The 25,436-nt window shown below is 49.9% G+C and overlaps 3 protein-coding genes and 1 long non-coding RNA gene across 31 annotated transcripts in view; 3 read left to right on the forward strand and 1 right to left on the reverse strand.

The window, feature by feature from the left end:
* The window catches only part of EMID1 (EMI domain containing 1), a 53,036-nt gene extending 47,652 nt beyond the window's left edge, over window positions 1-5,384 (forward strand). For 3 of the 9 annotated variants that reach the window (XM_034948878.3, XM_034948880.3, XM_063603394.1), the window contains 2 exons: window positions 2-86; window positions 4,604-5,384. In XM_034948878.3, coding sequence (XP_034804769.1) covers window positions 2-86; window positions 4,604-4,731 — 213 coding nt within the window. In that variant the 3' untranslated portion in view covers window positions 4,732-5,384. Of the gene's footprint in view, window position 1; window positions 87-1,066; window positions 1,158-4,062; window positions 4,163-4,603 lie in introns of all 9 variants that reach the window. The other 6 variants (XM_014343278.4, XM_034948879.3, XM_063603393.1 and 3 more) reach the window with 4 other exon arrangements.
* A 275-nt stretch (window positions 5,385-5,659) lies between these two features.
* On the reverse strand, window positions 5,660-14,035 carry RHBDD3 (rhomboid domain containing 3). 4 transcript variants are annotated; one of them, XM_008964377.5, is made up of 7 exons: window positions 13,903-14,035; window positions 13,239-13,391; window positions 11,276-11,465; window positions 9,633-10,016; window positions 6,490-6,652; window positions 6,114-6,401; window positions 5,660-6,025 (listed from the first exon to the last, which is right to left on the reverse strand). In XM_008964377.5, exons 3-7 carry the CDS (start codon window positions 11,421-11,423, stop codon window positions 5,848-5,850), a joined length of 1,161 nt encoding a protein of 386 aa, XP_008962625.1. In that variant the 5' UTR covers window positions 11,424-11,465; window positions 13,239-13,391; window positions 13,903-14,035; the 3' UTR covers window positions 5,660-5,847. The 4 variants fall into 4 exon arrangements, with proteins under 4 accessions (XP_008962625.1, XP_014198766.1, XP_003812039.1 ...); XM_014343280.4 differs by having other exon boundaries at window positions 11,231-11,465; XM_003811991.6 differs by lacking the exon at window positions 13,903-14,035 and adding an exon at window positions 13,562-13,700.
* LOC134730142 (uncharacterized) lies at window positions 6,737-7,740 on the forward strand. The gene is made up of 3 exons (XR_010111812.1): window positions 6,737-6,867; window positions 6,939-7,084; window positions 7,628-7,740. It is a non-coding gene; the product is annotated as an uncharacterized LOC134730142 (long non-coding RNA).
* The window catches only part of EWSR1 (EWS RNA binding protein 1), a 32,326-nt gene continuing 20,809 nt past the window's right edge, over window positions 13,920-25,436 (forward strand). For 5 of the 17 annotated variants that reach the window (XM_063603390.1, XM_008964372.5, XM_063603392.1 and 2 more), the window contains exons 1-5: window positions 13,920-14,163; window positions 18,009-18,045; window positions 18,173-18,224; window positions 19,554-19,677; window positions 23,828-24,014. In XM_063603390.1, coding sequence (XP_063459460.1) covers window positions 14,151-14,163; window positions 18,009-18,045; window positions 18,173-18,224; window positions 19,554-19,677; window positions 23,828-24,014 — 413 coding nt within the window. In that variant the 5' untranslated portion in view covers window positions 13,920-14,150. Of the gene's footprint in view, window positions 14,164-18,008; window positions 18,046-18,172; window positions 18,225-19,550; window positions 19,678-20,077; window positions 20,096-23,827; window positions 24,015-25,436 lie in introns of all 17 variants that reach the window. The other 12 variants (XM_063603384.1, XM_008964369.4, XM_063603385.1 and 9 more) reach the window with 5 other exon arrangements.

A 25,436-nucleotide genomic window follows, 5' to 3' on the forward strand; every position in this document is an offset into this window, starting at 1 on the left:
GGGGGAGGGGTTGCACCAGCTACGCGAGGCTTTGAAGATTTTAGCTGAGAGGGTTTTAATCTTGGAAACAATGATTGGGCTCTATGGTGAGTAGAGACAGACAGACGGACAGACGGCCCAGCCCCTGCCTGCCAGCCTTCCCCAGGCCCTCCTGGGGTGGAACTGGCCTGAGCCCAGTCATGAGGCTGGAGAAGGTGCCTGCCCCAGGCAAGCATGGACCTGAGAGGCCACAACCACCCTTCCCTCAATGACTGGTTCCCTCCTCCACGGGTGCAGGGGTGCCCTAGAAACCCGGGCCCTGCTGCTGTGGTCAGACCTGGGCCTCTAAAGCATTATGGGTAGTGTGGTTTCTAGGCCTGCAGGGAACCAGAGATGAAAGATTTTAAGTTTGGAAGAAATTATGGGCAATGGAACCAAACTCCACTCCAGCAGTGGGATTGTGGGTAACAGAGCCAGACTCCTGGAGTGCAAGGAATCATGGGGAATCCAATCACAGCTCAGGGCAACAGGAGGATTATAGGTAATAGATCCAGACTCTAGTCAGCCTTCAGCTCTAGAGAAATCATGGGTAACAGAGTCAGGCCCGCAGGACAATAGGTCATGGAGCAAGACTCCAGAAGGGCAGGGGACTGTGGGTGACAGAGCTAGGCTCAGGCCCCAGGGGACTCTGGGTAATACACCACCTACTAGTTCTGACCTTCCTCTCCCATAAGCCCCCAGAGGCTCTCACAAGGCAGATCCTCCAGGCCCCAGGTGTCCCCTTTGCAGTTTTCCCTTTGGTCCTCCTAACCTGTTCTGTTGGTCCCTTTAGGGGACTAAGAGAGCCAGGCCCTCAGCCCAGGCATTCATTCACCCAGAAACTCTCCACCCATGTGGTTATTTGAGGAGCCCGGCCAGCCCTGTCCCCACCATAGGAGGGGAAACTGAGGTCTCAGTACTGAGACTCACTCCCAGGCTCCTGCCCTGACGCCAGCTGGCAGTGCCCTCCCACCCTCCCCGCTTGGCTCCCCAGCCCAGCCCTCGGAGGCCAGACTCGCACCGTCTGCTCTTCTCCATCTCCCATCAGGCTCCTAGCTTACAGAGCTTCCTGCAGCAGCAGGCTCAGCTGGAGCTCCTGGCCAGACGGGTCACCCTCCTGGAAGCCATCATCTGGCCAGGTAATGGCAGGGCGGGCAGGCAGGGGCAGCCTCTTCCAGGAAGGGCCTGGAAAAGGCCTGGGCATGCAGAAGGCGCCTTCCGATGCTTGGCCCAGGCCAGCGGACACTCATTCTTCATCCAGCCAGCCAGCCAGCAAATGGTGCCTGGCAGAGAGAAGGCTCTGGTCACTTGAGTGAATGCGCACCTGCTCTGTGCCAGGCACCTTGCTGGGACAGGCTCCACAAGATAAGACAGACACAGTCCTGCCCTTGAGGAGTGTAGGGTGCTGGGGGGCTCAGGAGAACCCTGACACTGGTAGAGAAACCCAGGTGAGCTACACTGCAGGAAAGGGAGTACAGGCAGCCATGGAAATACAGAAGTGCCTCTGGCCTGGCCCAGAGGAGGTTGGAGGGGGGTCAGGGAGGTCTTCCTGGAGGAGGTGATATCTAAGTGAAGACTTGAAGGGCAAGGATCTGGGAAGAGTGAACAGGCAGAGAAACAGCATAAGCGAAGGCCAAGAGACCAGAAGGAGCCTAGAAGCAACAGAATCTGGCAGGGCCTAGATTGAGAAGGTCCTAGAAAGCAGGTTGGGGTAGTACAGGAGGTGGTTAGACACCAGTGGGTGGTACCCCTCCTTGCGTCTGGCTCCTGGGAGTGAGGCTGAGAAAATCTCTCCCCATGAAACTGGAGCCTGTGGCTGGCCCTGAAGAAAGGAAGGGATTGGCCACCCGAGGGGCTGAGCTCTATTCCTCACCTGCCCAACCGCCCCATCTCGCAGCCCAGTGAGCACATCAGTGCACAGAGGCCTCCACATCATGTCCAGCCTCGCATCTATTTTAAAGACTGAGAGGCCGGTCATGGTAGCTCACACCTGTAATCCTAGCACTTTGGGAGGCCGAGGCGTATGGATCACCTGAGGTCAAGAGTTCAAGACCAGCCTGGGCAACATGGCGAAACCCCGTCTCTACTAAAAATTAGTTGGGTGTGGTGGCGGGCACCCGTAATCCCAGCTACTCGGGAGGCTGAGGCGGAGAATCACTTGAACCCAAGAGGCAGAGGTTGCAGTGAGCCGAGACCGCACCACTGTACTCCAGCCTGGGTGACAGAGCGAGACTCCATCTCAAAAAAAAAAAAAAAAAAAAAGACTGAGAAACTTAGGTCCCAAGCAGGAAGAAGGGTTAAGGTTAGAGCCCAGCCTCCTTCATCCAGCAAAACTGTAGGGAGCACTCATTGAAAGCCAGACCTGTTGGGCACTGGTGTTCTGGAGTACAGATAGGTGCTGGCCTTGGGGAGCTGGCCATGAGTGGCAGGGAATCGTATCTACGGAGATATGGGGTAGGGGAGCATGGAAGGATATGGATGAGGAAGAGTCACTTGTCCCTAGGGGTTGGAGAAGGCTTCTTGGAAGAGGGGACTCTGCGTTGCGTCCTGGAAGATCCCAATGAGTGTGCCAGGTGGGGAAGTGGGTCGGGCAGCCTTGAGAGAGTCCTGCCTGTGCAGAGGCCCAGAGCCTGGGAAGGGTGTGGGGTCTGCTTCCAAAGCTCCTCCCACAGTGCCACATGCTTCTCTAACTTCTAGAAACTTCAGTGCCTAGCTCCCAGACCTCCTCCCCTCTTACAGAGAGGGGCCAAGGACCAAATCTCAGGCTCTCAGAACCTTTTTAGGTGTCTCCACCTCCTCTCTGAGGATTGGAGCAGGAGCTAGAAGGGACACATTTGAGCCACCATGTCCCTGGATCTGTCCCTGCCTTCAGCCAGCTCTGTCTCTGACAGCCCAGGGAGAAAAGTGCCAGACACCTCAGAAGTCCCACACCCACTGCCAGTGGCCCCTCAAGCCAGCTTGGGTCGGGGCTTGGAGGGACAGGTCGGGGGACTGGGAAATGGGACAGGGAAGGAGGTGGGACCCTCCCCATTGGCGCAACATACACATCAGGTGCTACTGAAGACCCAGATGGGGTTCATGTTTAGGTTATAATCAATAATTATGATAATAGTATCAGCTGCCACGTGTCTGACCCACCTGGGCTGGATTGATCATCTCCAATCTCTTAGAGGAGTAAACTTGCTAGGTGAGCGATGCCGTGGCCATTTTACAGGTGAAGAAACAGAAGCTCAGAGGCTCTTGTGACTGCTTCAGAGTCACAGGAATGGGAATGGTCAGGCTAGGGGTCCACCTCAGGTCTCCCCTCTAAAGTCCTGGCCCTTTGGACTGCATCAGCAAAGGTTTGCTGACTCCGCCACTCATCCAGGGCCCCAAATTTGATTGTGACAAACTCACAGGGACCAGACCTGCAGGAGACCTGGGTGGAAGCGACACCAACCTAGTAACCATAATAATCCAGCATTTCCCCTGAAAACCACTTTCCAGTCCTGGTCACGGTAAACACATGTATCACAAGGGTGTGAAAATGGGACTATTATGCCCACGTTCCAGATGACGCTCAGAGGTTCTATGACTTGCCCAAGGCCACATAACTGGCAGAGTGGGACCAAGCCATGATCCCAGCTGGCATTGGGGCCAGTGCTCTGTGCCACTCCCCTCCCACGCTCCCTAAGGCATGGAATGTCCCTTTCAGTGACCACACATGCCTGTCTGCTCCGGGAGCCCTCAACTCAGCCCAGAGGTGCAGGGCAGGCTGGGCCACACAGGGTCGGGGCACTGGCAGTCATGATTACGACGGACAGCCCACTCCGTGGCAGTGCCCTCAGTGGGAACCTGGTGTTCACCAGAACCCAAGTATCTGTCCTATGGAGGCTTAGCCAAGTCCTCCACCGTGGCCCTCTCCTCCCTGAGTGTCCATCTCCCCCTAGAAAAACAGCCTATTCTTCTGACCTGCCTGGCCTGATCATTTTACTTTGGGAAGGGCTGAGATGATAGTCACAGAAGGCTTCCTGGAGGTAATGGCTCCTATCCTTGGTTTTGAAGGATGAGTAGTTTTCTGGTTCCATCCGGAACTGTCCCTGTTTCAGAGATGAGATGACTGAGGCCCTGACAGAGGTCCAGCTTGCCCAAGACTGCACAGTAGGTCAGTGGCAGAGCCTGGCCTCCTAAGCTCTTTCCCCCAACTGGTGGCCTAGCCCATGTCTGTTCCCTGGCCTCAGTTTACCCAGCTACCAAATGGGGATGACTCAGGGCACACCTCCACCCCAAAATGAATAGAAGAAGCAGCAGCTTTTCTATGAAGCACTCACTGCATCTAAACACTTCCTAAAGGAGGTGGGTGTGGTTATCCCCACCTGACAAAGCAGGCCCTGAGTGCTCTCCTTGGGCTGGGGGGCTGGTTAAGTCCTGGCGTGAGGCACCAACCAATCTGCAGACCCCCTTTCCCACAGCTCTGCAGCCAGACCAGGGTGGATTATACCTGGCAGAGCATGCCCGGTTCTGCCACCCCCTAGAGGGCCAAGGGGAGGTGGGCACCTCACATGAACCCCTCTAATGTGGCCTCTCTCCTTCTTCCCTCCGGCAGAACCAGAGCTGGGGTCTGGGGCGGGCCCTGCCGGCACAGGCACCCCCAGCCTCCTTCGGGGCAAGAGGGGCGGACATACAACCAACTACCGGATCGTGGCCCCCAGGAGCCGGGACGAGAGAGGCTGAGGGTGGTGGCGGCCCCTGAGGCAGACCAGGCCAGGCTTCCCCTCCTACCTGGACTCGGCCAGCTGCCTCCAGGGACCGCCCGTCCATATTTATTAATGTCCTCAGGGTCCCTTCTGCCATCTAGGCCTTAGGGGTAAGCAGGTCTCAGTCCTGGCACCATGCACATGTCTGAGGCTGAGCAAGGGCTGAGAGGAGAGGCTTGGGCCTCAGTTTCCCTCTGTGAAGTGGGGGGAGGCAGGCCTTCAAGGAGGAATAGAGGTACAAGGCTTCGTCTCATCTGCTGTCTGAGCATCCAGGCCCAAAGGCACTGAGGGAGTCAGGAGCTGGGGCTCGGCACATGCAGAGATGACAGGGCAGGGGGCAGTCTTCCTCCCCCTCCCCGACCAAACTTCGGGGAGCCCTCCTGTGCCCCTCCCTCCTTGTTGTCCAGTGCTGGGTTCCCCACCCCGAGGTCAGGCTGCCCAATCCTCTGACTGGATCACCTGGGGCTTCTTGCCTCAGTTCTTCCCTCTGAGCCCCCAGGCCCTCCCGCATCTCAGGTTGGGGATGGGGACGTGGAGAGGAAGGGGCCGCCTACTCCTGCAAATGCTTGTGACAGATGCCAGGAGGTAGATGTGTGCTGGCCAATAAAGGCCCCTACCTGATTCCCCGCAGCTTGGTCTCAGTGTGTGCTTAGATGGGGGCAGCTGGGAATGAGGCTACGACGGGAGAGGGCTAGAAATGGGCAGTGGAGAATGCTCTGTGCTGGAGGACAGAGCCTCCTGGAGGTATAGGCTGCATGGTGCAGGGCCAGGAAGCCTGTGTCTCTGGACATCAGGGAACAGCTCTCCCACAACTGGTCATTCATTTGGTGCTCACTCATTCATTCATCCCCCTGATGCCAACACAGAAGAGTCAAACACAACTGCTGCCTCCAAGGAGGTCCAGGTTGAAAAACAAACTGGTTTTTATTCTAAACACGTACTAGGGCAGCATGCTGGGGGGCCTCTCCTGCCTCCAGAGGTGCCCCTGCTCCCCACTGTGGCCCTCTTTAGACAGAGCAGGAGCTCGGGCTACCCACATGCAGCCCAGCCCTTAGCACCCAAGGGCCTGCCTGTGCCCCACTCTCTGCCTGGGCTAGGGAGGCCCAGGACCCTCGGAGTGGGCAGGCCTACCCTTTCCATGGGTCACCAGGGTCTCAGTGCCCACTTGTCCTCCAACCAACAGTGACACGGCACCCTCCACACGGCCTGTGGCTGCCAGTGCCACCACCGCCTGCTCCGTAGGGAAGCCCATGCGCTCCAGCTGCTGCAGCCTGTGGGGGGTGGGGGGAGAAGTGGGGAGTGTCAGGGCCACCCCGGCCCCTATACCAGGGGACCCCACCTCTGCCCACCCCACCTTACCGCAGAGAGGAGACAGAGGACTTGGACAGCCATGGTGCGCTCTGGGGTTCCTGGGCTGGCCCGTCAAGAAGCGAGGCCTGGATGCCCTCCTGCAGCATCTGCTCATCCAAGGCCGCCCACATCGGAGTCCCTGGGGAGAAGCTGGCCCCAGCCCAGTCCAGGCCTGCCTCTGAGGAGCCCTCCCAGGTGGGCTGCACAGGCCTCAGGCTTGGTGGGGGCAGGGCTGAGTCTTCCCAGTGGGACCAGAGGTCAGGGGAGGCCACATAAGGCGGTCCAGGGATGGGAGGCCTGGAGGAGTGGGAAGAGAAGAGGGCCTGACTGGCAGCCCTGCCACAGTGCCCACCACCTGGACTGGCATCCCCCCCATCACCCTCACCTCACTCCGGCAGGATGGGTGACAGGCAGCTCCGCCAGGCTGCCCGGGGTGGCAAGGAGCCTCAGGGGCCAGCACCCCGCCAAGGTCCTGCACAAGACGCCCTCCTGCAGCACCTGCAGCCATCGCTCGGAGGGTTCCAGCCACCGGAAGGCCCCAGCTGCATCTGTCTGCCCGGGGCAGGGCGGCCGGTCAAGGAAAACCAAAAGCAGCCAGGGGTGGGCCCACGCCACAGGCCAGGCCCCATGCCAAGTGTGCTGGCCACCATTCCCTCCCGTCTCCTCACTGTGGACCAGCATGGAATAGCGTCACCCTGGTCAGCAGCAGAGGCTCAGAAAGGAAAAGGGATCTGCCTGAAGCTACTCAGCCAAACAGAGCCAGGTATGCCTCACCCCAAGGCCTGGGCTCACCCGTGACCCACTCTGTTCCCAGAACCCTATGCACCTTTTCAGGTCTGTAACTCAAGGCCCACCCTTCCTGGAAGAAGTCCCATGGACACACCTGCTACTGCCTTCAGACAGGCCTGGATAACTCCTGTCCCCAATCCAGAGTGCAGGGGCCAGCCTGTTCTCTCCAGTGGCACTGTTTTCCCCGATAGGTATGAATCATCTTAGGGCTGGACGCAGTGGCTCACAGCTGTATAATCCCAGCACTTGGGGAGGCTGAGACGGGAGGATCACTTGAGGCCAGGAGTTCAAGACCAGCCTGGGCAACATAGACCCCGTCTCTACAAAAAATTTTTAAAATTAGCTGGACGTGGCAGTGCACACCTGTAATCTCAGCTACTCAAGTGGCTGAGGCAAGAGGATCGCTTGAGCCCAGGAGTTTGAGGCTGTAGTGAGCTATGATGGTGTCGCCACACTCCAGCTTGGGTGACAGAATGAGACCCTGTCTCTAAAAATTAAAAAAAAAAATCTTAGAAGCAGAGCACCAATAAAGAGTGCTCTAGCACGACTTATTTATTTATTTATTTTTGAGACAGAGTCTCACTCTGTCACCCAGGCTGATATGCAGTGGTGAAATCTCGGCTCACTGCAACCTCCAACTCTGAGGTTCAAGCAATTCTCCTGCCTCAGCTTCCCGAATAGATGGGATTACGGGCACGTGCCATCACACCTGGCTAATTATTTTGTATTCTTAGTACAGGGTTTCACCATGTTGGCTAGGCTGGTCTCAAACTCCTGGCCTCAAGAAATCGGCCCACCTCAGCCTCCCAAAGTGCTAGGATTACAGGCGTGAGCCACTGCACCCAGCCTCTAGCACCATTTATTAAAAAGAATATTCTTTTCCTCATTGAATCGACTTGGCACTCTTGTCAAAATAAATTAACTATACAGTAAATCTAAGTTTATTTCTAGATGGTCAATTCTAGTCCATTGATCTGTATGTCTATCCTGATGCCAGTACCACAATATCTTGATTATTATAATTTTGTACGGCGTTTTTTTTTTTTTTTTTTTGGAGAGAGTCTTGCTCTGTCGCCCAGGCTGGAGTGCAGTGGTGCAATCTCAGCTCACTGCAACCTCTGTCTCCTGGGTTCCAGCAATTCTCCTGCCTCAGCCTCCTGAGCAGCTGGGATTACAGACGTGTGCCACCACACCTGGCTAATTTTTGTATTTTTAGTAGAGATGGGGTTTCACCATGTTGGCCACGCTGGTCCTGAACTCCTGACCTCAAGTGATCTGTCTGCCTTGGCCTCTCAAAGTGCTGGGATTACAGGCGTGAGCCACCGCACCTGGCCACTTTTGTAGTTTTAAGTTTTGAAATTGAAAAGTGTAAGTCTTCCAGGTTTGCTTTTCTTTTTCAAGATTATCTGAGGTATTCTGGGTTCTTTACATTTCCATATTATTTTTAGGACCAGCTTGCTAATTTCTGCAACAACAAAGACAGCTGAAATTTTGATAAGAATTGTGTGGGATCTATAAATCAACTGAGTAGCATTACCATTTTAACAATATTAAGTATTCCAATCCGTGAACATGAGATCTTTCCATTCACTTAGGCTTTTAATTTTCTTTTCTTTTTTTTTTTTTTTTGAGAGGAAGTCTCGCCCTCTCGCCCAGGCTGGAGTGCAGCAGCGCTATCTTGGCTCACTGCAGCCTCTGCCTCTCGGATTCAAGCAATTCTCCTGTCTCAGTCTCCCAAGTAGCTGGGACTACAGGCGCCTGCCACCACGCCTGGCTAATTTTTGTTTTTTGGTGTTTGAGACCGGAGTCTCGCCCTATCGCCCACGCTGGAGTGCAGTGGCATGTTCTCGGCTCATTGCAGCCTCTGCCTCACAGGTTCAAGTGATTCTCCTGTCTCAGTCTCCCAAGTAGCTGGGACTATAGGCGCCTGCCACCACGCCTGGCTAATTTTTGTTTTTTGGGGTTTGAGACCGGGGTCTTGCCCTGTCGCCCAGGCTGGAGTGCAGTGGCATGTTCTCGGCTCATTGCAGCCTCTGCCTCACAGGTTCAAGTGATTCTCCTGCCTCAGTCTCCTAAGTAGCTGGGATTACAGGTGCACGCCACCACGCCCAGCTAATTTTTGTATTTTTAGTAGAGATGGGGTTTTACCATGTTGGCCAGGCTAGTCTCGAACTCCTGACCTCGTGATCCGCCCACCTTGGCCTCCCAAAGTGTTGGGATTACAGGCATGAGCCATCGCGCCTGGCCTAATTTTTTTATTTTTAGTACAGATGGGGTTTCACCATGTTGGCCAGGCTGGTCTTTAACTCCAGACCTCAAGTGATCTGCCCGCCTGGCCTCCCAAAGTGCCGGGGTTACAGGCGTGAGGCACTGCGCCCGGTCAGGCTTTTAATTTTTTTAATTTTTAATTTTTGCTCAGGGTGGTTTGGCTATTCTGGGCCTTTTGTGGTTCCATATAAATTTTAGGATTATTGTTTCTATTTCTGCGAAGAATGGCATTGATGTTACAGGGAGCCCACGTAGCCCTTTACCTTGTAATTGGCACCTCCACCAGGCCATAAGCCCCCAGGTCCCAGCCCAGAGCATGTCCCAGAGGAAGACTCAGAGAAGCTCCTGGAATGTGTGTGCACGGCTCCTTGGTATTGCTTGGGCCTTCACCCCTTTGTGCCACTTCCTTCCCAGGCACCCACCCACAGAACCCACACATCCCCACGGGCCCTGAGCTCAGGCAAAGGATACAGGCCAGGCCAGCAAGGAGGCCGCAAAGGAGCTGCAGGAAGGGTGGCTCAGAGCTGAGCAGTGGGGTCAGGGCAAGCAGCAGCCACGGCGGCAGCCACGGTGGCAGTGCCCCACGGGGCCGTCTAGGGCGGTGTCCCTCCCCAGCCAGCATGGCCAGGTGGACAGGCATGTATCCACAGCTGCCGGCTGCACTGGACAGCCCAAGGCCTGCCAGCAGCACTGCCAGCAGCCCAGAAGCCAGGGCGAGCAGGGCTGAGGCATGCAGGAATCTCAGCGTGCCCAGGTGGCACTCCTGCTGCCAGCCCACAGTAGGCAGGAGCAGCAGGCTCAGGAGCAGGCCCGGCAGGGCCGTGTGGCCCAGGGCATGGGTCAGCAGCCGGTGCACTGGGAGAGAGAAGGGGCTTATGTGCCAGGTTAGTGGCCCCAACATCCAAGGCTGTCCCAGGTGTGCCAGGCTGAAGGTTACCCTACACCAGGGCCACCTGCTGAGCCCACCTCCCCTCCCCAGGAGCCAGTCTGCCCACAGCCAGCACTTAATCATTGGTGGAAGGGACCAAGGACTTCCAAACACTGTGGCTACGCCTCGTGGTATTAAACAGAATACACTGGACGTGCCACTCAGTCTTTTCACTGACAACCCGCTACTGAGCACTCACTATGTCCCAGACACCATGAAGGTACTCTGCTTCTGTATTTACTAAATCATACCTGGCTGAGAGCATGAAATGGCCTGCTTCAATCCTGGAGCTACCCCATTCCCTCAAGCTGTGTGACCCTGGTCAAATCACTTAACCTCTCTGAGCATCATTGGGGGTCCTCAAATACAAATTGGAGGAGTTATTATTGGGAAACAGGTGCTCAGCTGAGGTCACTCCTCAAAACCCCAACACCTCCTCCTCCCATCCTCATGCTTAGTTGAAAGTCTTAGTTGTTTTTTTGTTTTGTTTTGTTTTGTTTTTTGAGATGGAGTCTCACTCTGTCACCCAGGCTGGAGTGCAGTGGCGCGATCTCGGCTCACTGCAAGCTCCGCCTCCCAGGTTCGCGCCATTCTCCTGCCTCAGCCTCTCGAGTAGCTGGGACTACAGGCACCCGCCACTACGCCCGGCTAATCTTTTTGTATTTTTAGTAGAGACGGGGTTTCACCATGTTAGCCAGGATGGCCTCAATCTCCTGACCTCGTGATCCGCCCGCCTCGGCCTCCCAAAGTGCTGGGATTACAGGCGTGAGCCACTGTGCCTGGCCAATTTTTGTATTTTTAGTAGAGACAGGGTTTAACCATGTTGGCCAGGCTGGTCTCGAACTCCTGACCTCAAGTGATCCACCTGCCTCAGCTTCCCAAAGTGCTGGGATTACAGGCGTCAGCCACCTGGCCTTAGTTCTTATTTCAAGGAAAAGCTGCCAGAAAGGGAAACCATGAGAAAAGCACTCCTACCCATAGGTTCCAGCCCACCCTAGGGAGTCCTCTGCCTCCCTTCTTGGCTGTGGATGTGCTGGGCATGCTCCTGTCTAAGGCCATGCTTCCCCGGGACACTGGGCCCCATCCCTGTTTGACCCCTGGGGGCCTTGTGCTGCTCCTGCCAACTGGGCCCAGGCCCTACAGCAAGTCTCCTGCTTCCTCCAAGGTCCACGTGGCTGGCCCTCACCCTGCCAGGGGTCCAGCAACAGCTCCGGGGCCAGGACCAGGCCGGGGCCGGCCCCCACCAGCCACAGGGTGCTCATCAGCAGCATCAGGACTGAGGAGGCCAGAGGCAGTGCCGGGGACAGTTGGCCATGGGGGCCCCTGGCATGCATCGCTTGGTTGAGGACGGTCAAGGGTGGTCCTGGGGCTGTGTGCTGGGGATAAAAGAAAACAATAACAAGTTATTACTGGAGCTTTTATCTCACCAATACCCTCTCAAGCACCTTATCAACAGCCCTATTTTACAGAGGTGGAAACAGGCTGGAGAGGTAGGCCCAGCAGCTTGGCCTTAGTGGAGCTCAGACCCTAACCCATGCGCTCATAAGCCATCTTACCATTCCACTCACCTCTGTTTAAGGACTGGCAGGGGACAGGCATAGAGACTTCTAAGTCCTGATAGGCCCTGAACTCCCAAAAAGAGGGGTTCAGGCCCTCACCCCCCAGGGCGAATTCAGGGCCATCTCTAGCCCTCTTCTGTCCTCCCCCTTCCCTCAGACTACTACCTCCCTCCTTCCTCCCCTCCCCTGTTCCCAGCCTTAATGCTCCAGATGGTTTCAGTTGCCCTTGACCCTGGGGTGGGGCCAGACAATGGGCAAGCCAACAGGGTAAGGGGTAGGGCAGATGGGCAGAAGTCCCACATCTTGAGCCATACTAAGAGACCTGCGACTGAGACATCCCCTTTGAGGGTGAACCCATCCACCGTAAGCCTCCTCCTGCTTCTTTACAGGCACAGCCCCTCTGGCCCTGGCTCCCTTTTCCACAGGAAGGGTACAGTATGCGCTCCACCTCTTTCTGCTCTGTGTCCTGAGGCAAGTTTCCAACCTCATCTTTTTACAGATGAGCCTCATTTTACAGATGAGCCTCTCCTTTCTCATCTGTAAAATGGAAATTCATAAATTCTTTTCCTCAGAGTATGATGAAATAAAAAGGAATAGGCTAAGGCAGGCCCTGGCCCACAACTCTTCCTCCATAAACCATAGCAATCCCCACTAATCATGGCAGGCGTCTGTAGCCACCAACTGGCCCATCGAGAAGGCCTCAATATGGAGGTGGCTGCTCCAGCCTAACTGGTCCCAGCTTTGGCCCTCAAACATGGCCTTTCCCTGCCCACCAAAGCAAGGCCTTCTCCCCCGTGCTCTCCTCTTGCATCCAGCCTGTCCTCCAGGGCCTGTAGGTCTTCACCCCTGGTCAGGCCTCTCGGTCCCAGGACTCCCACTGAGCTGATTCAGGGCAGGAAGCAGGATCCCAGAGAGACAAGAAGGCTGCCTAATTTGCTCCCCTGCCAAGCGCCTTCTCCACATCTACCAGTTTCCTGCAGGAAAAATGTGGAAAGCTCCTCTGCCTGCATTGTCCTTCCCTCCATTTTGCCAGCAGGCAAACTCCTATTTCACCCTTGGAAGCCCAGCTCAAATATCCCTTCCCCTCCTCTGGCCCCCTAACATCATGGATCTTATCCTTAGGAGCACAGCTTGGCCAGTCTGTCTCCCTAGGCAGGTGGTCTGAGCTCATGGCTCCTCTGATCCAACCCCACATTCCCCAGGGTATTCACAGCACACAGCCAGTGCTTTATATATGTTCACTGAAAAAAGGACACTAGCTTGGCTCCTGGTCCTGCCGAGGGATTTGAAGGTGAACCCTGCCCTTCGCGGACCCGGGCATCCACCTAGGGGGCTGGGGCTAGAGGTCCAGGAAGGTGGGCAGGGTCAGCCTTGCCTGGAGGCAGGGTTTGGGGCCAAGGCACCCACCGTAAACCTCCTCCTGCATCTAAACCTCTTCCTGCATCGACACCTCACAACCATTCCTCAGCTCTGGGCACCTTAGCAAGGGAAGGGCTTACCCGTGGACACTCGGAACTGGGACTTGAGCCCCCTGGACCTCACTTTCTTCAATCTATGAAACGGGGCAGTGCACCACCAGGCCCTGCCTACCTTACTGGGAAGCCGGGAGGGCAGAATGGAAAGACAAGGACGGAGATTCTTCCGGGTGGCGGATAGAGTAGGGGGTCCCAGGATCTGTCTGGTTCGAACTCAGCTGGTGACTTTGCAGAGATACTCAATTTCCTTGGGCCTCAGTTTCCCCTTCTGTAGAAACAAGGATATCGGATGAGGGATGATTAAAGGGCCTGCTCCACCTCGACCGTTACCGGGGATAGGGTCTCGGGGCCAGGCACGGCGTTCGAGGCCTCCCACCCAGCCGACCGGCCTTGGGGACCCTTCCCCGCTGGCCCGGGCCACGCGTCCCGGGTACTCACTGCAGAGCGCGCCCGGCAACCCCGAAAGGCCGGTCGGGGACCCCGGCTGGGAGTCAGGACTCTAGCTCCCGGGCGCGACCCGAGAACCCTGAATCCATTCCGCGCACACCCGGCCGCGTGACCCCTGCCGACCGGCTGGCGCGCCACCCATTCCCCGCGGCCCGCGGATTAGTCAGCAGTTGTTCTAGTCCGGGTCCCTTCCCCCAGCCCTCCCGCCGATCTCCGTCTCCCTGCAGGGCCGACTCTTCAGCGACCGTCCCTAGAGCCAGCGGACGGAACCATTCCAAACAGCCTAGTCTCGTGCTGAGAGTCTCTCCGGTTTCACGCTGAGACCCGCTCACCCGCGCTCTGGCCCCTTAGATGCTATTTTGGCCCGAGTGTCACGTCGGGCGCTCTTTAGAGAGGACTGGGACAAGAGTTGCGGACGCGAAGAACGAGTAAGCGGTGGTTCATCCCTCCTGACCCCACCCCCGTGGCCTGGCCCGATGGTCGCGCCCGGGGTTGCGGGATTTGCGCCTGCGCAGTGCGGCGCCTAGAGGGAAAGCGAGAGGGAGACGGACGTTGAGAGAACGAGGAGGAAGGAGAGAAAATGGCGTCCACGGGTGAGTATGGTGGAACTGCGGTCGCGCCGGCGGTAGCCGGAACGCCCAAACTGGGGGTCCTTCGTCTCTGGGCTTGGCTGGGAAGACTGAGTGGAGTTGCCGAGAGGGGTTTGAGGCACCCGCCGCGGCCCGACGAGCTCGGGGATCCGCATTCCTTTCCCCTCCCCCAACCGGGCGGGCCGGTTCTGGAATCTTCCGGCGCCCGTGGCGCGCGGGGGGCTTGCTGCGGCGGGGGCGCGCGGGGCCCGCCTTGGCCTCCATTGTGTGGCGGTCCTCGCGCCCTGAGCTCCGGGCCTCCCGCCACGTGGGCGGGGCCTGCGGCCTTCGAGGCCCTGCGTGAAGGGGAGGATTTGGCCAGGCCTCAAGCCGGTCACTACGAAACCGCCGGGGGGCCCGCAGGCTGCTGTCCCTGTGAGGCCTCCCTCCCCGTTTTCAGGGTTTCCTGAGAAACCAGGGGAAAAAGCAAATAAAGATACCGTGGATTTGTGGGCCGAGGGGTGCCGGCCTATGAGCGGGAGCCCCGTCATCCTTAAGACCCAGTCGGCTGGGGCGTCTGGCGCTGCCGAGCTGCCCCCTCTGAGGCTTCCAGCCCCAAGCCGAACTTCTGCTCGCCTGGGCTTTAGACAGAATGTGCTTCCCTCCTCCAGGGCCCCCAGTTTGCCGCTTTCTTAGGCTTCTCCATTTTTATCGTTATTAATCCACGCCCTCCCCTCCCCCAAAACCAATTAAGTGGCTTCCCAGGGCCCTTTTTCTGCAAACGCCGAGGGACATCCGTTGTATAATAAGGCCAGCCTGGGTCGAGAGACGAGAAACGCTACCAGAAAGATATTTCTGGTCTCTCTGACCTAGGAGGAACAAAAGGCCGAGCCTTCATTTGAGTTATGCTTCAGCAGTGGCCTCGCACGTTTATTCGCCTGCGTTAGGCCGCCAGGCCTGTTGATTTCGTAGGTCGACAGAGGAGAGGGGAAAAAAGGCCGGTAGAAGCAATCTTAAAGGCACTTGCAAGCAAGCCCCGGTTGGGAACTCCAAAATGGGAGTAGAGTGGTCCTTGATGGAAGGAACGTTTAAGAGTGTCGCCTAGCCATCACCTGCAGTTCGCAACCTGTGGGTACACTAACCCGCGAAAATTGGCAGGGTGGAGCATTTTTGCCCCGGGGGTAGTCTCAGGCCACCTGGTTCCAGGCCTTAGAGACAGTGGGAGAAGATGAGAAGGAAGACAGGAAAAGTTCTGGGCACTCCAGAGTTTTTAGAGTCCAGAATCCAGCAACTTAAGGACAGTTTAAGAATTCTCCCCATCTGTGGTCAATAAACAGGTAAGTGTTGGCTGTTCGTGCCGGGATACCAAAGAGTGCCGGTAGAAGAGAGGACTGAAATACCACAGCTAACCTCCCGGTGGGAAGTGGTTTCCTAGGTGCCCTGTCCACCCTCTTCTGCTCTGCAAAAGCCTGAAAAGGCAAAACGTGTGCGTTGACATTTTTGCGTGGCTGGACATGCCTTTTTTCAGTCAACTTTGTTCAAACCTTGTTCACCAGTAACTACCATGTGCTGTACTGTATTAGAATTACAGTTGTGGTTTCTGTTGACACAAAGTAAACACATTAGGCCTGGCTGGGGGGGCCTTCAGAGAGTCACATAAGTAATCTGGTCCTTAGTTTCCTTTCCTGTAAAATACAGAAGTTAGGCTAGACCTCTTAAGCTTTTGAGCCCTTCTGACCTTCCAGCATAAGCATTCCACACATTTGTCCTATGCTGACTTCAGCTCAGGTACTGTGAAGCTCAACTCAGGTAGTGTGAAGCAGCTTCCATAGTGACTGCTCTAAAGTGTTAAACCGTTGCCTTGGGTTAATAATAGAAGTTTTCTCTCCTCGTATGTTATCTCATGTAGAAAAGTTCGTAAAGCATATATATCCGGTGCAACAAAGAATTGGAATGCAGACTCGCAGCAATCTAGAACCCCCACCGCTCAATCCCAGTGAAGTGATTTTTAGTGACGTCAGTGGCTCACTTTTGGGGGTTAAAAACGAACACGGTTGCTGAATAATCTGACCAGTTTGTAATTGTATTAGGTTGGTGCAAAAGTAATTACGTTTGCATCAACCTAATAGCTTGCTTGAGGGCCTGTGATGTTTGTGTGCTCTAGGAAGATAAATGTAAGTTCATGTAACAAATTTGCTACCTTCTATAGCCCACCAGTTAGTATAGGGCCGAATCCTCTGGTTTCTCACTGATAAGAGGTCATTGGTTGTTCCATATCAGCTTTGCCAGTTTGATGTTTTACATAACTGCTCTTGTGTAAAAGTCGTCTTGCAAACGTTGAACTTACATGACAGTGATTTAGAATCACTTCTCAAGCAAAGACCTCAACAAAACGTGGGTTAAAATATTTGATGTTAAATGATTCATTGCTGTGTTTATTTTGTAGATGCCACATGGAAAAAATGATCTGCATTTAGTTTTAATGTCAGAGAGAGTATGACTTGTAGTGCTATTTAAAATGCCTTTAAGATTGTCATGAACAGATTATTTTTTTCATTATTGGTAGCCTTTGGGCAGTTGATTTGTTCCTCTTGGTGATTCAGGGTTTTGAGTTAAGAGTGTGTACAAAGGAAAGAAAGTAGTCCAGACAGAGAGGTAGGCAGATAAGCCAACGTGAAGAGATGGATTCAGCAAAGCTTTCTTAGGCCGCCGAGGGATTGTGAGGCTGGCTTTGGATTGCATGAAGTGGATGCCATGAAGAGCTGTCAATTGTTGGTTTTGGATGAGGGACTACTTTCTGATTGGAAAATAAAGGACCCCTTTTTTCCGTCCTAATGGCAGTACTGTCTTCAGACAGAACAAGAAATGTGTTCTTGTGGAGAAGAAAGAATTGGGCAGAATTTTCCAAAATAATTACTTTAACTGCCTTTAAAAAAAAAACTAAATTTATCTAACTTTAATGCAGTAGCGCTCTGAAAACTATTTTCCGTTTGTTTTTACTACTTGTAGACACCTCAGTGGACCAGTTTTTGGTCCCTTTGGATGCATGTTATAAATTTCATAGGAAAAGGAAAATTATAGGGAGGTTTACTTAGATAAGGGATGAAAATTATGTCTTTTTTTTAAGTTGAAATCATTTTGAGTTGTATGAAAGACAATGGTGTTACCAAATTTTTCCCAGAAAGATTAAATGCTTTTTCTTCTTTGCCAGTCTTCAGGGTTCTGCCTTAGCTCTGCTTCACCAGGGTTTATAATATATCTAGCTTTTAAGTTGCTGCACAAATATAGTTCTGACACAGCAAACCCTTTAAAACACTGGAGTGTGGTGACTGCCTTCTTGTCTGCCATTCCGTTTCACTGTCGTTGAGCTAGGGAACGATGGTTTGTCTAACTTGCTAAAGTGAGGGGAGTGAAAACTAATTTTTGAGGAGAGGTAGGTTCTAACGTAACCGATCTAGTGTTAAACTTTGTATTATTGTTGCATGCCTCCGTTTTATATGAGGGTAGAAACTTCTGATCCTGTTAGTAGATCTTGTTGTCAGTCTGTGATATTGATGATCATCCTGTATTTTAAATGACAGTTGGGATTGGGATGGGTTTTGTGGTCATGGGAACATAAAAAGTATACCTGCCAAATCAGCTGATCTTGACCTCATTAGCTAGTCCCATAGTCAAATGTTGAGTTTAACTGGTTTAGACTTTTTTTTCTGTTAGATGTTGAGAGGTAAGGGGGACTCATTTGGACCTGTGTTGGCAGGTCTCCCTACAGTTTAAAGAATTCTTCCTGCCACGTGAATTCTTTCCCCCTTTTTTCTCTTCTCCTTGTTTCTGCTAACTTTACACTATTTTTCCTCCTTGTTTTCCTCTAGATTACAGTACCTATAGCCAAGCTGCAGCGCAGCAGGGGTAAGTCAGTCTTTTATAACCGTATTTTGTGTGTGATTAATATTTTTTGAATATGGAGCCTTCTATAATTGTAGAGGTGGTATTTGAATGTTCTCTATTCAAGTTATTGCATTTAATTCTTTTGCAGCTACAGTGCTTACACCGCCCAGCCCACTCAAGGATATGCACAGACCACCCAGGTAATCTTTAAAATAATTACATGTAGCTGCACCTCCAAGTAAAATCAGTATATTATCCAGTTATCTTTCAGTTATCCAGTAAAACAAATGAGTAATGTGTTTGGAATAGTAAAATGCCCAGGCATTTTAAACTTTCACAGTGGGAGTGCGAAGGACTCCATTGTGCCATCATAAATGAAACCATTCAGAAGCTGATAATTGACTCTTTATAACTTTTTAATATGATTTCTCAAGTTAGGTGCCCTGTTCCATGCTTGGTCCTTCTTCATTATGTTTAAATTTAGTGAATTTATTCATCATAGCAATTCTGCAAAGGAAGAGGATGATATGACCATTCTGCAGAGGAGAACATTGCAGTGCATAGATATTAAGTAACTTGCCAGTGGTTGCACAGTAAGTGGCGGGGTTAGCTCTAAAAACTGGCGACCTAGCCAAGGAGCTGCTGAGCTCTTTCCAGTGAAGAGTCTGTTGAAAAGCCTAGGCCAACAGATTCTAGAAATTAGCCTTCTAGTATTTTCAAGATAATGTTGAATTCTGAAATGATCCATGCCATAAAATGGATACTAATAACTGCCATGGAAACATGTTCTAGGACAAGCAGAATGTGATGTCTCTGGCAGATCTTACATAATTGGTCATTTAAACAAACCTAGAGAATAATCATGCTAATATCTGAAAGAACAACTCATTCCTTGCCTGATTTTAAGTATTATTGATGTCTAAGTTCAAAAGACAGTACTCTTGATGTGCCCACCATAAGAGGACATACAGCATTCTGGTTCATTTTCTTTGAAGTGGTGTAGTAGTTTTAAAGTCTTTTTGTCAGGCTGAAAATCTGGTTTTCAATTTTTTCTGACAGATTTTAGCCCTCTTCATTGCTCTCTCTCTGTTCATTTGTCTTCGTACCTTTTGTTTCCAATCACTAAAACTGTGCTATGCTAAGTGCTAGCAGTTAATACACCTGTGCCCTTATTGCTCTTCCCTTGAGAGTGTCTTGTTAATCTCATGTATAGTTGACTGAGGTTTTGCCTGATTATCTTTTTTTTCCCCCTTTTGAGAAGCTGTGAATGACATTGCCTACTTACCTAATGAGCTTTTTTCGTAGCTAACTTTACCATAATATGAGTGAACCAGATAAGGGATAACATTCATGATACTGTGATTATTTGTCTTGTTGTTTTGTTGTTTTTGTTTTGTTTTTTTAATCTTCTAGAAAGGAATGTTTTTGATTTCGGTTCTCCAATTTAGAAACTTAAACAGCAGTCCATTTTGTTGCTAAAATACAAAAGTTCATATATGAAGTTCTTGCGTTCGTTTTTTTTGGAGCAGGCATATGGGCAACAAAGCTATGGAACCTATGGACAGCCCACTGATGTCAGCTATACCCAGGCTCAGACCACTGCAACCTATGGGCAGACCGCCTATGCAACTTCTTATGGACAGCCTCCCACTGGTAAGGCCTGCCTTGGAGAGATTTTTGGGTCGTTCTGGCTAGGGCATTGGCTAAGAAGCTTATTAGTCATGCTTTCGGATGTATATTCTGGTCCATACCTTGGCATCTGGGGAATCCTTTATTCTTAGGAAGAGGTATTTTTTCTCTTTCTTCCCTACTCTTATAGTCCTGAGAGATCTCCAATAGAATGTGGGTGGGATAAATTCCAAGAGAGAAAAGAACTTTTAACTGTTTGAATAATCTCACGATGAAATGGAGACTATGTAAAAGATTTTGCTAATGCTAATACTGAGTAAGAATGAGTCTTCTTAAATTGAGCTGCTTAAAAATCAAACTGGTTTTCACATGTTTGCTTCATCTGATAGTGTACCCTCTACTTTTTGTTTTGTGCTTTCCACAGTAGAAGGGACCAGTACAGGTTTGACTATCCTGCTCATTCTTGCATGGGAAATGCTTTCCATCTTGTCTAACCCTGTAATGTTAATCCTTTAGGTGTTTTCATTTGTTTAACCCCCAAACTTTCTAACATCACACACAGCAAGGTGCTAATGAAAAACTGCTTCAGGTGCCATTTGCAGATCCATGTCCTATTCTTTATATGATTTTGGGAAAGGTTTTTTTATTTAATATTACTTTGTTTCAAGCCTTAATAATAGTTATTTACCTTCCCAAAGGTATTTCAGATGATTTCTCCCCAGCTGATTTTCCCCTGTTCCCTGAAGGATAGATTGCATGATGAGATTTATTTAGAGGAGCAGACTGCCACCCTGCATGTATCATGTTTGTCTATTGGTTGGTTTCTAGTCCAGACACATTTTATTTTCTGTTTTAAGTGTTATGAATTATTTTAATCCATGGTATATCTTGATGAATATATATAACATTATTCCAAGATACTAAAAAATAAACTATTCTAAGAATTAGAAGAAATTGTATTCCGATACTGAGGTTGGGTGGGATACATGAAAAACCTATGATAATTTTTTTGTGTTCAGTGCTGTGTAATGTTTCAGGCTCTCTCCCCCCGCCCTTTTATTATTGCTGTTATAAAAGACTCTAATAAAGTCTTAAAGATATCAGAGCTCTTATTTTCAAACTGTCTTTAGTTCTCCAAATTATATATAGTCCAGTTAAGGGGAAAAACCTGTCTGTAATTTAGCTCATTGAGTACCAGTGTCCTGATTTTGATGGGAAGTAATTCCTAACCCTTCTAGGGTGTTTCTCAAATAGGATGGGAAATGTTTATCTAAACTTTCTAGTGGTGTTAATTGCAGCTGTGGGAAGAGCTGGAACTAAGGATATGCAGTTTGGATTTTTTAGCATAGAATTTTGAAATTGTGAGATAAACTTCATGTATTAAAGCCATTACATTTTTTAAAACAAGTATGATATGAAAGTTAATGTGGTCTAGATCTAGCCTTCCGAATCCTTAGATCATTTTACAGGAATGAGACGGAGTGATTTATAGGCAAATTAATGGTTCTCTAGAGCCATGTATCACATTGTCGTTGGTTGAGAAATCCCCATCATGACTGTGGGCCTAAAAAGTACAGGTCATTCTAGTTTAGAGACTAGTAGCTTTGATGAGCTGGAGATTGCACTTAGTAATAATAATGTTTGTATAAAATTCACAGTTTATAGAGTGGCCTTCTTGTCTCCCTTAATCCTTCCAAGAACTTTTGGGGTATAAAAACACCAAAATTAAGCCTGATGAGCAAACTGTATGAACAAAACTAAGCAGGAGCCTGATTGGTAGTGCGTGGGTTCAAGCACACATGCTGCATTTTTCCTTACCTCATACTGCCTTTACGCATGAAAGTTATCGGATAGTCATTGGAGGGAATACATAGAAATACACTGTTCTCTTCTAGGATTTTTAAAAATTAAACTTCAGAAGAAAGGGGTTATATAAACCTCAATTCAATGGAATTCTTAAAAACTTTAATTTTTACGTTGAACAAAAGGTTTGTGTAATATTTCTTACCACCTTTTTCCTTCAAGTTGTCAGCACATAGTAGGTGTGTTTTCTTTTTTTGCCACTGGTCTTTTGTTTTTTTGTTTTTTTTTTTTTTGGTCATTAAATCATTTTGCTCTGTTGATTTTTGTTCATTTTGCTTGGCTGCTTTTGTGGGTACTACAGATTAATTAAAAGTTTATTTATTAACCCAGTGTCTATTGCTGTAATCCTTAGCATGACAAGGCCCTAACTGTTGCTGCATAGTTTTATGACATGAGTTATTGCCCTGATCACTTTTAGTTTTTTGTTTTTTTAATTGCCCTCCTTGTAAATCTTATAGACGTTGTGTCATGTAGTGGGGTGTAATCGGTATATGAACGGTAGGGTAGATGGTATTAGATTCTAATTTAAATAAATGAATGCCTTATGTGGTTGACCTTAGGACTCTGCAAAAACTTAAGCAGTTCAGATGAACAACATGCCAACTCAAAAACTTGTATTGCTTGGGGCTTCCTGTTTTCTGGAACTATGTATACTTTCATATACATTTTAACTCAGCAGTTTTGACAAGGACATTACTATCTCTGTGTATAATTTCAGAATTTCCTTTTAATATTTGAGGTAGAGAAGAAAGAGTATTATTATATTCTGTGCTACAAATGGTGATTGTACAAAAGGAAGCTGATACTTGTTTCTGGCCAGTACATGAGGACACTTTAAGGCCCTAAATCTTAACTAAAATGGGCAGTCTTGATTCAGGATTTATTTTAAATATGGAAGCTTTTTCTTTAGTGAGATGTAGACTTTTTTTTGGATATAAATGCCAGCACCTAGACCAAAGTTTTGTTTTGTTTTGTTTTGTTTTTTTAAGATAGGGTCTCTGTTGCCTAGGCTGGATCTTACTGCAGCCTTGACCTCCCAGCCTCAAGCCGTCCACCCACCTCAGCCTCCCAAGTAGCTGGGACTGAAGGCTCACGCCACCATGCCCAGCTAAGTTTGTTTATTTTTTGTAGAGGCGAGGTCTCACTATATTGCCCAGGGTGGTCTCTAACTCCTAAACTCAAGCAGTCCTCCCACCTCAGCCTCCCAAAGTGTAAACCAAACTTTTTATTGCATGGCTTAATTGTACCCATTGACCATGAGGAAGAAGAGTCCAGCACCAGGAATGGTTGTAACACCTCCTACAGGAAAGGTACTCTAGTTAGGAGCTGCAGACTTTCGTGGTTTTGGTCATGCTCCACGCCGAAGTCCCGAAGGGAAAGGCATGGATCCTGCCTGGTCTGGCAGAGGCAGGAGCTAGGGATAGAATGCATCTTGCTTTGCAGCATACCTGTGAAACCAGGTTTTTTCTGACACCTGGTTAGGGGAGGAGAGACTCTAGGGTTTACCTCCAATATTGCTGAGCAGGAAAAAGGCCTTTTGCTTGTGGTAGGTAAGTAAGAGGAATGGAGCTGAGTAACTTGATAACGAGGCAGGAATCTGCTTTATGATGTGAAAACATTACCTTTTAAATGTTTGTTTGGAGCAATATCGAAGTTTACTTTTAAATAATTTACAAAAAAAGGATAACCTGTGTTAAGCAACTATAATTTATAGTTTATCTTTATTACTCATGTGCTCAAGTAATTAAGCTTGTGCTTCACATGATGTTAGTGCTTGGGACCAAAAGAAAGTGATTAAATTAATTACTACCCAAATTACAGGTTTTAGTGCTAGAACTAGTACCTGGATCATTTTCTAATTATTTTAAAATGCTATGTCATTTGCCTTTTACCTTTTTTTCTGGGATGTTTTATTCCTGCTTGAGGGTATTTTGGGGTAAGTTTGTTTACAAACTTGTTAAGATGACCTGCTGGCAAAATCAGTACAGACTTGGCAAAAACAGACTTGTCTCCTATTCACAGCATTCAAGAGGGGGCAGAAGGAACCCTGTTTTCTGTAGCATGACATGCCATTTCTGTTAGGTGTGGTTTTAGAGCAAATGAGACAGTTACTTTACCAAAAACTAGGTACATTCAGAGAACTTAGGCTTTACATACCAGTTTGTTGCTACTCTTGCGGAAGGGGGAATATTTAAAGGGATTCAATATCCTGATGGTTTAAAGTAAGTGGTTTACAAATTGTTCTGATAATGAGTGTCTAGGCAGATCTCTGAGGGGACCTGAAATCTGATGCAGCTCTCCTTTGTTCTAGGTTATACTACTCCAACTGCCCCCCAGGCATACAGCCAGCCTGTCCAGGGGTATGGCACTGGTGCTTATGATACCACCACTGCTACAGTCACCACCACCCAGGCCTCCTATGCAGCTCAGTCTGCATATGGCACTCAGCCTGCTTATCCAGCCTATGGGCAGCAGCCAGCAGCCACTGCACCTACAAGGTAAGGCCATGGTCCCCTTAATGCGTCAGTCTTATGTTGGAGGGAAAGAAAGCAACTATGTACACTTAAAATAATCCGTGGTTTAGTTCCTTATTAGTGGTTGCTTTCATATACTCTCAGATGTTCACTGTTAGTAACTGATGTGCTGGAACATACCACAGAAATATTCTGTATTTAACAGTGAAATTGGCTGGGCGCGGTTTCTCATGCCTGTAATTCTAGCTCTTTGGGAGGCCGAGGCGGGCGGATCATATAAGGTCAGGAGTTTGAAACCAGCCTGGCCAACATGGTGAAACCCCGTCTCTACTAAAAATACAAAAAAACCGGCAGGGCGCAGTGGCTCACGCCTGTAATCCCAGCACTTTGGGAGGCCGAGGCAGGGGGATCACAAGGTCAGGAGATCGAGACCATCCTGGCTAACACGGTGAAACCCCGGCTCTGCTGAAAAAATACAAAAAATTAGCCGGGCATGGTGGTGGGTGCCTGTCGTCCCAGCTACTCGGGAGGCTGAGGCAGGAGAATGTCATGAACCCGGGAGGCGGAGCTTGCAGTGAGCTGAGATCGCTCCGCTGCACTCCAGCCTGGGCGACATAGCAAGACTCGGTCTCAAAAAAAAAAAAAAAAAAAAAAACAGAAAAATTAGCTGGGCGTGGTGGCGCACACCTGTAATCCCAGCTACTGGGGAGGCTGAGGCAGGAGAATTCACTTGAACCTGGGAGATAGAGGTTACAGTGAGCTAAGATGGCACCATTGTACTCTAGCCTGGGCGACAGAGGAAGACTTCACCTCAAAAAAAAAAGTGTAATGGTGCCATCGAAGGGTCAAAATGAGGAATGGCACTGAATAGGTTCTCTGGTTTTAGAATGACCTTTTAGGGTAGGAGAAGGCTATTGTTTTTAAACCCAGAAGGAGAGAGAGAGAGAGAGTGTGTTTTCACTCAAAACAGCATAACTGATAGAATTGTACTTTTGAATTGTACTTTTGATGCTTTTATCTTTGATTTCATTGACCCTGTAAATGGGTAACCGCTTTCGCTTTGGCAAAAACATGGTAGTTCACACAGGCAGGAGGGGAAGGGAGCATCATGTGAGTCAAGAAATGGTCGTATGACCTAATTGTCTGGAAAGGACATAACCATATTCAAGAAATGAAACATTACTGTCTCGGCTTAAGCAATTGACATGACTTCCCTACATTGTATAGAGGCTTAATCTAAATATTATAGGCAAATAAAAATTCTAAACTGGGTACCCTGCTATAGGATGAGCAGAGCTCATACCCCATGACTGGTTAGCAGGTAAACAGTATAACTATTACTTAACAAAAGATTTTAGATCTTTGCTTTAGGCAGTCACTTAACTGGCTTGTGTATACAGTCTTGAAAGGACATTGAATTCTGGTTTGAAAGAAGACATTTTAGGA

This window comes from Pan paniscus, chromosome 23 (assembly GCF_029289425.2).
Source record: "Pan paniscus chromosome 23, NHGRI_mPanPan1-v2.0_pri, whole genome shotgun sequence".
Lineage (NCBI taxonomy): Eukaryota > Metazoa > Chordata > Mammalia > Primates > Hominidae > Pan > Pan paniscus.

Coding starts and splice junctions, on each gene's coding strand:
- RHBDD3 (XM_014343280.4), bottom strand. CDS start 11,423: ATGCATGCCAGGGGCCCCCATGGCCAACTGTCCCCGGCACTGCCTCTG. Junction 10,017..11,230: donor GAGGAAGCAGGAGACTTGCT/GTAGGGCCTGGG, acceptor TCTCTCTCCCAG/TGCACCGGCTGCTGACCCAT. Junction 6,402..6,489: donor ACCCATCCTGCCGGAGTGAG/GTGAGGGTGATG, acceptor CCACTCCTCCAG/GCCTCCCATCCCTGGACCGC.